The sequence below is a fragment of the Ascidiella aspersa genome, chromosome 3, assembly GCF_963924565.1.
Source record: "Ascidiella aspersa chromosome 3, kaAscAspe10.2, whole genome shotgun sequence".
NCBI lineage: Eukaryota > Metazoa > Chordata > Ascidiacea > Phlebobranchia > Ascidiidae > Ascidiella > Ascidiella aspersa.
This window is the reverse complement of record NC_139449.1, coordinates 29276194-29285560: the sequence shown is the minus strand read 5'-3', so window position 1 is coordinate 29285560 and position 9367 is coordinate 29276194. Positions and strand designations below refer to the sequence as shown.

The 9367-nt window shown below is 37.4% G+C and overlaps 1 protein-coding gene across 2 annotated transcripts; it reads right to left on the bottom strand.

Moving 5' to 3' along the window:
- Window positions 1–3747: 3747 nt before the first annotated feature.
- Window positions 3748–9094, bottom strand: LOC146161441 (uncharacterized). Of its 2 annotated transcripts, none has more exons than XM_083384566.1 (10): window positions 8986–9094; window positions 8386–8598; window positions 8084–8179; window positions 7031–7237; window positions 6868–6948; window positions 6290–6502; window positions 5909–6031; window positions 5321–5416; window positions 4427–4639; window positions 3748–3981 (listed from the first exon to the last, which is right to left on the bottom strand). In XM_083384566.1, exons 1-10 carry the CDS (start codon window positions 9044–9046, stop codon window positions 3911–3913), a joined length of 1374 nt encoding a protein of 457 aa, XP_083240692.1. In that variant the 5' UTR covers window positions 9047–9094; the 3' UTR covers window positions 3748–3910. The 2 variants fall into 2 exon arrangements, with proteins under 2 accessions (XP_083240692.1, XP_083240693.1); XM_083384567.1 differs by having other exon boundaries at window positions 8084–8176.
- Window positions 9095–9367: the final 273 nt, after the last annotated feature.

The following is a 9367-nucleotide window of genomic DNA, read 5'->3' as shown; positions in this document are numbered from 1 at the left end:
TAGTGCTTGTCACAGGGTTGACTTTGCCGTATTCTTGGGTCACAACTGCTTGATTTGCACCAGTAGTGCTTGTCACAGGGTTGACTTTGTCGTATTCTTGGGTCACAACTGCTTGATTTGCACCAGCAGTGCTTGTCACAGGGTTGACTTTGTCGTATTCTTGGGTCACAACTGCTTGATTTGCACCAGTAGTGCTTGTTACTGGGTTGACTTTGTCGTATTCTTGGGTCACAACTGCTTGACTTGCACCAGTAGTGCTTGTTACTGGGTTGACTTTGTCGTATTCTTGGGTCACAACTGCTTGATTTGCACCAGCAGTGCTTGTTACAGGGTTGACTTTGTCGTATTCTTGGGTCACAACTGCTTGATTTGCACCAGCAGTGCTTGTTACAGGGTTGACTTTGTCGTATTCTTGGGTCACAACTGCTTGACTTGCACCAGCAGTGCTTGTCACAGGGTTGACTTTGTCGTATTCTTGGGTCACAACTGCTTGACTTGCACCAGTAGTGCTTGTTACTGGGTTGACTTTGTCGTAGGCTTGGGTCACAACTGCTTGATTTGCACCAGTAGTGGTAGTCACTAGATTGACTTTGTCGGATAGATTTGTCACAACTGCTTGATTTGCACCAGTAGTGCTTGTCACTTGACTGACTTCATCAGGTGACTTTGTCGAAGATGCTGAATTTGCTGGGGTCGCAATTTCCACGTGAATTTGTATTCGAATTCCATCTGCATGAAAGAGTAGGCCTATTGCTTTAAATATTGACAACAAAGTACAGGCAGTTTAACTGTTAAGGTGCCTGAATTTACATTATTTTTTCGACAGGAAAGTATTAACCGGAAGGGGATTTTCCTTACAATTACACCGTGTTTTGTTTTAAAAATAGTAAAAACACTTTCCACGCCGAATGTTGTTCTTATAAGTTGCTAAAGTGCGCATAGGGAAGTGACGGACACTAAAAAGTTAGTGAAGCACAATTTTTAATAATTTTGTTAGTTTTAGCAACTTATGCGATTAATGGTGTTTTTTCGCTTTGCGTAAATCGGTTACATCTTTCTAGTGCTGCTTTTGTGTTGTACGTAACACAGCACACGAAATTAATGCACTGTGTGGTGATCTAAGGGTTGCTTTCTGAAGTCACGTTTAGATGTGGTTTGTTAGGTTACATTTTGACGTAACTGTTTGAAGTCATCTTTCAAATATTTCTCAGCCACCCCCATACAAACAAACAAAAATCCTTTATCCGACCCAGGTATGTATCACTGCACTAAAAATAATCGAAGGTCTCGCAATATTCGCTCAGTAAGAATACTCTAAAATGCCGTGCATCCGAAAAGTGTAACGAAACTGATGTAAACGACAAGTTTACTTTATCCACTTACCACAGCAACCTGTCCAGGCGAAAGCAAGAACTAGGGAAATCAGTAAAATCTTCCAAACCATATTTGCAAACAACCTACCACCTGAACCCAATAAAAGAGTTAAAATAATGTCAAACTACATAAACGAAAACCTATACCACCTCCTTCTGTTTCTCAACCACTAAATTACGAGGGCATTTATATACGCATCGCGCAGGAACTAATAGCGATTTTATGCACAGGCCTAAATAACAAGTTCCTTATTTTGTCCAGAAAAGATTGCCTCGGGTGCTCGCGATTCTGCTTTCTTACGCTTGAAGGCATGATAGTGCCGTTGAAATAGTCGAGGTTTAGCCTGCAACGATTTTCCAACATGTTCCTGTTATTAACGTGTTTACGCGCACATGTTAACAGAAAATATTCTTCAGATTTTGCGCTCGAATAATTAAACTCCAGCCCTTTTGGGTGCGGAAATAGCTCGATAACAAAACGCACTTCGAAACTGAAATATCCGCAGAGCAGTTGTGCTTAGAAGAATGCGGGGTTTAACTCCTCATGTTTATTGATTACCGTGACACTACAACTAAATGTAATATGTGTAAAACATTAGCAAGTATGTTTTCGTTCGAGTACGCCCCTAACTTAAAATTGTTCAGGTAAGGAAATAAAAACTGTGAAATTTTGTTCCGACAAATATCACACAAAACAAATAATGAAATTCGACCCAAAATGTTTCGTCAACTAAATTTTTGCGTTCTTCAAAAAAAATAATTTCTGACGGTTTTTGTGGTTTGTTGTTATTTCCGGTTGTTTTCGTAGGTATCTTAACCAACAATCGCGCCTGCAGGGACCTTTTTATTAAAATTTAATGAGAAATCGCTTAACAGTGTTTCAGTAATCCGTAAGCCCTAATGCCAGAAAGCGACGTTTTCTTTGCCGTGTGAGTTTCTCATGTGACCTTGTGTATAGGTGACATCACCTATAGTTATTTAATTTCTTGCGCCATTAAAGTAGAATACTTAACATTTTTTTTCATTTCGACTTCATACGTTGGTCCGAATTGCTATTTCCTTCAAGTGTTATCTTTAATGAAATTTCAATTTTGGATCTTTTAAAGTAAAATTTGTTTTGCGTCTACAAATCTGCTCTATTTATTCCATCCTTAATACGTTATGGTTTATTTAATTAAATGACGTTACATTTGAATATAAACTGTTCGCTTATGGTTAGGCCAGTCTACTTTATACAAAGTGTGACAAATCGTTGGCACAAATGTTTTTCATGCTATACGTCATATTTTGTTTTGTCACGTTTGACGATTTAAATAATTATTTTGTCCTTATTTTGTTATGTTCTGGGCTCGTTCCAATGAAGTTGGATGGTCGGCCACTATCAACAAGGAACCTAACCAGCACAGTCACAGCATCTGCATAACGCGTGACCTTGCGATACGGGTATTTCCGCCAAACTGATCGATTGCGTCACTAGCGAATGCCTTTTCTGCTCGTGATGTTGACGCAAAGGCGGAAGCATGCCGGGCGGCAAGATTAGCAATAACACATTTTTGTAGTGTGTTTCTCCCCTTTGTGCTTGTCGCTTTTAATCATTCGAGAGGCGCCAAGTTAAAAAAACACATCATTTTGCTTCGTCAGCTACCAATTTGCATACAGTCGCGGACTCCAAGACGCTTTGACCTAACCAAAAAGCTGCAAAAGATGGTCTCACAATGCGGGCAGATGTTTATTTTCGTTTCAAAGCGTTGCGTTATAGAGGGTTATGATGCCTATATATGTCTAATAAGATCAGATCGGAAACCTAAACTTTATGCCAAGGGATAGTGTCGGTATTTGTCGTATAATATAGCGTTTTTTGCGATCCCATACCAAATTGATTTATGCATATTATTCCTAGTTTGAGATCTATCTAGGCATATTTTGTTGCCTAACAACCCGGAAAACGTTAGGTTTGATCTTTTAATTTTATCTAAAAAATAATTTTCTTGTAGTTTCGGATCGGATCTGCCGTACTTTTTATCTAAGTTGTCGTTTATATGTATCGGAAAAACATACAAGATATCAAACATGCATACTCATGATGTTGCGTTTAGTTATACCCTTGGTTGACAGAAGTTTAATTTTGGACGGTAACAATCCCAACGAATTAATGGAGGTCTTTGAAATACGTAGAAATTGCAAAACAAAATGCTTTGGTGCTTTGGTTTGGTGTAATTTAAAATTCAAAGAGGACTGTGTTCTTCACGACTTACTTATAGTTTAATTCCTTAAATTTAAACTCGATAATTCTTTCGTGCAACAGTTCAGAACAATTAAGTAGATCAAAACGCATTTGCTTGAAAAAGAAATCATCGAGCGAAAACAAGGGCAATGTTTTTTTAAATACTTTTATTTGCAATACGAATCATGTACGTTCAATTTAGACGCAACTTGTCAAAAACGAAAAAAATGCTAATTCTATACACGTTGGTGGACAATTCGACTCCTTTGTGCAAGTGTTGTGTCACTGTCTTTGACCAGGCATACAGTAGATGTCAATATTTCCACCATTTTGCGAGAAAATATGGTGGGATCCAAGGAAATGCTCGGTTTTGGTAGGCGTAAGCTATAAAAGCAAGAGCGAAATTATCATTAGATCGAACCCTTGCAGTTAATGAGTGGGTCGTTTAACTAGGTGTTTAACACTAGGAGCGATCAACTCTTTTGAGAATAGGAAAATGCCATTGGGTGTTTCTCTCGGTTCTTAGACGTATATCCTTTTTCTATAAATAATAATACTTTTTTTATTTGCAAGAATTTTTTAGACTTTTCTGTCGTTATAAATATTTATTCTTTAGATTTCTTGTCCTTAAGCATGTAGAAAGCATTTAGTATTTCATCATGCTTTTTCTTGTACCTTAATTGACGTGTTCGCGGAATTTAGACAATCAAAATGAAGCAGCATTTGATTAGTTTGGTCGTTTTAAAATCGAAGAAAAACGACGTGATTTATTCACAGACAAAAGCAGGTGACAAAAGTATTGATCGCGTGACTCAGCAAATTCACTTACCCGAGCGTCTAGTTGTAGCCGTTTGCGTAGTTGTGGTTTTAGGCTTGACTGTGGATGTCTTTTCGGGTAAATAGTATTTGTCTTTTGAGGCGTATATGTACTTGCACCTGTACATGAATGGCAGCCTGTTGTAGTAGCAAACCGACCATGAAGCCCCGAAACGCTTGCAGCAAAATCTGTTTTCAGGGCAGTTGCGTCGGCCACAGTTGTAACCTGAATGCAGATAAAAGCTTGATGTGTTAGGGTACATACGTTGCTTTGGGGAGTTTTGTTATATGAGCTGAAGAATTGTCTTTATATGCAAATTAGTTTGCATTAACAGGAGTCGGACTCGGGACTCGGGAATCGACGTACGACTACGTAAAACTACACAGTTCCGAGTCCGACGTGTGCATGTGCAGTAGCAAATTGCGAAACTGAGACGGGCGCAAACTGTAACTGGTAAAGATGGAAGGGCATGTAACGGAATACGTTATTGCGGGTGAATGAATTACAACATCCCCATTAATGGATTAATGGATTGCTAAATATCCACCCTATTTTAGTTACGCATGGCCGAAATACTGGTTTAGAGTCAAAGCTGGACTCAGGGGTTGGATTCGGTTTAATTTTTTTTGCGAAGTTGGATTTGGATGCTGAATATTTTTGATGTCGCAACAGCTATCTTATTCTTAAATTAATTTGATTTTATAGAAATCTTTTCTTTGATTGAATCTATAATAATTTACATCCAAGTGCTTATTGTTACATCAGAAAGGCATCGATGTCCCGTCCCAATAGCAAAACATGGAAAAAGTTAAAATGTAAGTGTGGTGAAATTGCGTGTTTGACCAATATCCAATAAGCGGTTTTTATGTAATTGAACGACATGAGAACACAATGACTGCTTCATACTTGGTTTTTCTGTTGTCGAAATTTCCAGATGTGCTTCAGTTGTAGATGATTCGGGGATCTCGAGCACTCTAATGCCCGCACTACTTGTTGCCAAGTCTGCATAAAAAGAAAAAAACTATAATTTAGCTTTACCAAACGAAATGTTAAGCCCTTGTGATTTATACAGTAACTTCAACTAAACTTCAGAATAGATAACAATAGAAATGTCCAATAATATTGAATCGACAGAAATAAATTTTATACTAATATAGATTGGTATCGGTGCCGATCCGATTCCAAATAAGTATCGGAATTCCAGGCATGATTTTCGATCTAACGTATCTTGTCGACAAGGAAAGCAACTGGAGGGAACTGAACTTCACAGCGCTAAAGAAAATTTCGGCCTAATAAACCTGAAAAAATGCGTTGGAACGTTTTGATTTCGTTTATTTTCCTTGGTTTAATATAGTAATGAAGTCATACGACATCGGATCCCGATACTTTGCGTCTAAAATATCGGATTTTGGTATCGGTTTGAAATGCTGAGAATCGGGCATCCCTAGCAAACAACGAACTCCTGAAAATAGATCAATTAATTGCTAATTTTACCTGTAACCGATTCAGTAGTGTTATCTCTCTTTGGCAGTGTTTGAGGGATCGCAGAAGTTGTTTTGGACATATCAGAACTTGATGTCTCTGCCACTCCTAGACCCACAGTCGCTGTAGTCCCGTCTGTATGGAATTAAGATGATAAACTATATAGATAAACTTTGAGCATAATAGTTTGGTTGAATTCGTTGTAGGAATAATAATACAGAAGTAGATGATGTTGGAAATGAATGAAGAGCTATTCGAAACGTCCAATATAATACCTACATCTGTATGGGCTAGGTAAAGAAATTACGAAAGCCCAGAAGAACGTGTATAAACTCTGAGCCGATCCCGAAGCTTTTTAATAATGTTAAAAAAACATTGTTCTGTTGTTCTTACCAGTATCTGATTCAGTAGTCGTTTCTTTCGTTGTCAATGTTGCGGGTACAGTGGAGGTCATCTTGGCGGCCTTGGAACTCAAGATTGTAGCTTTAATATATTTGCACGAGTACCAAGTAGGCGGTCTGTCGTAATAGCAGCGGGAAATCGAAGCTCGGGAACGCTGGCAGCAAAATTGATTGCTACCGCAATTTTGGACGCCGCAGTTATTGTCTGAGCATAAATAGAATGTTATAATATGTTGTGGGACACGCATTTTTGACATTTGTCCCTTTTAGGATTTGAACATTTGAAGAAACAAATCAGTCATGATAATTTATGTAGAGTTTTTAGAAAATTCGTGTCCCAATTGTAAAAAGTTAACTTACTTGACCAAACGAACGTTAGAGTGCTATAAAAACAATTAAAACAAATTTACATTACACCTCAATTTAGTAGTTTTTTTTTAAGTTGTAAAACCTATAACGAACAGTAGCTCACGAAACCTCCTTTAGTGACATTTTTTAAAAACGCATCTATTTTCAGGGGAAATTTGTGTTTTTAGATATTAACCTTCGTCTCATTCGGCAATTTCATACCCTGATTTGGCTTTATGGGCGTCAACAGTTCTCCTTCAGTAATCTCCAGCGCTCTTGGAACTGTGGTAACCGTGGTTTTGTCTGAACACAATTAAAAGACTTCAATATCTACACTACTAGGAATGCTTTTACATGGTTGTTAAAACAGTATTGTTGGTTATACCTAATTCGGTAGTCGTTTCTTCCGTTGAAAGTGTTGGAGTTATCGTAGATGTCGTTTTAGTGGTAACATAGCTTGCGCTCAAAGCCTTAATATATTTGCACGAGTACCAAGTTGGCGGTCTGTCGTAATAACAGCGGGAAATTGAAGATCGTGAACGCTGGCAGCAATATTCATTGATGCTGCAATTTTGGATGCCGCAGTTATTGCCTAAACAAAGAGAAAATTTGACGATATTATAGTCACAAGTACGGATGTCTGATACCAGACATTTTATTACATTGCCAATTACTGTTATTTTGGAATAAAAGTTTCGAGGTCTGATAACAACGGACGTATATAGTTCCTATAAAATCCTTTATTAATTTGGTGTCGGTTAGGCGATACCGTACTAGTATCGAACGTGTTCCGAAACTGGCACTTGGCATTGGGTATCGGTTCCAATCCAATATTATTGTACGAGGATATTTATCTATGTTTTGTAGAATTACAAATAGTATATACGAATCGATTTGGATCTTATTGGATAACGTATGGGCGCATTAGGCACCCAGTTTAATTATGATTTTCCTTTAAAATAATTTTTTGTGTAATAAAATCGAAAAAAAACTATTTCAGCTTTTTCTGTTGGTTTACCGCAACGGTTTTGGGATCAACAAATTGTTAGGAACAAGAACATTCACCCAACTATAGGAACTATTTTTTCATAACTTTACATGAAACGTAGAGCATTTGGTCGCCTAATTAGGTTTCCATCATAGTATGATAAACTGAAAGACCATGCATCGTTACACGGTACGCATTACATATATATACACTTTTGTAACCAGTTTTCTATCATTACATAAATATACACATTTGTAACTAGTTTTCACTAACGTCCAAACGGACTTTTGGATTCTTACAAGTCTACTACTATCAAAAACTCTCGTTAAGAATTTGATTTACATGCGCATAGCCAAGCGAAGTTGTCGTACTTCAAGGTAAAACACATCCTAAGCCTGCTATATTTTAACCGCTGTATTAACTATAATTCTTATTTGCTTAATTTCATACTTTGATTTGACGTTGTCAGATTTTCCACAGTCGCATTAGTTGATGTTGATACGGAAATCTCCAGTGCACGTGGAACGACCGGAACTGTGGTTTCTTCTGTATACAATTTTATTTAGAATGTACGGTATATACAAAATAAACTACACGTTCACAATAAATAGAACCTATGGAATAATGAGTTAAAAAGGTCGTTAAAAACTGTGTCCGATACTTTTCAATTATTCATAGAACATTTGCTACACCAACATTCGATTTCAATTAGCATCGTTAATAGAATTGTTAAAGTTTAAAAATAGGGTTACCTATATGTGATTCAGTGGTGATCTCTTTCGTTGTGATGGTTGGAGATACCTGAGATGTTGTTTCATAGGAAACATGACTTGTGCTTACGGCTTCAACGTACTCACACGAATACCAGATTGGCGGTTTGTCGTAATAGCAGCGGGAGATTGAAGACTGCAATCGCTTGCAGCAGAACTGTTTGTCGTCGCAATTCTGGAGGCCACAGTTTCCACCTGAGCGTAAAGAAAATATTTTGAGAATTTGTGCACTTTTTATTTTATAATCAAGAATGTAATCTCCTTATCGCTTTATTGTCGGAATATTTCACTGTTTACAACTTTGTTGATTAGGATGTAATAAGTTAACAATATGTTGATTTATTCGATACATTAAAACTGTGTTAACAGCTTACCTCTTCGATATTTTAATGCCTTACGAGCTAACTTTTGCAACCCAAACACTTCTTTAGCCGCCTGTATGCAAAGATTACTTAACTTAGAGGTTTACTTGCATATTGTGACCTAGACGATTTGAAGTTAAACAATTACGGCACACATAGGACGATTTTAGTGATTCGTAATTAATCGAGTAAAGGTTGAGTTTAACTATAGTATGCCTACCGTAGCATCCAGTCGCGGCGAAGTTTACAAGTGCTAAAACCAACAAAGTCTTTCCAATCATTTTTCTTACAAATTTACCGCCCTAATCCTGTCAATGCAAAATCACGATAAGAAAGATTCCACTGACTCCTTGGATGTACAATTGTGGAACCATTTAATTTTACGACGTAAAATCACAATCTAACTCTTGTTGTCACATTGGAACTTCTTATATGCTGTGCAAGTACAAAAAGCACACGCAATATATACAGTGCATGAATCACTTTATGCTATAGTAAGCGCACGCTGTTGGTAAAATTAGCAGTTGTATGCTGAAAAACTACGATATGAATTCCTTATTTTTGTCTGGAAAATGGCCCTCGGCGACAGCAATTAGGCGTTC

Bases quoted from the DNA above. Each gene is read 5' to 3' on its own strand.
- LOC146161441 (XM_083384566.1), bottom strand. From the start codon at position 9,046: ATGATTGGAAAGACTTTGTTGGTTTTAGCACTTGTAAACTTCGCCGCG. The intron at 7,238-8,083 runs GTATGAAATTAA...CTCTTTGTTTAG, and splicing joins TCTGACAACGTCAAATCAAA to GCAATAACTGCGGCATCCAA. The intron at 6,503-6,867 runs GTATGAAATTGC...ATTTATGCTCAG, and splicing joins GCCCATAAAGCCAAATCAGG to ACAATAACTGCGGCGTCCAA.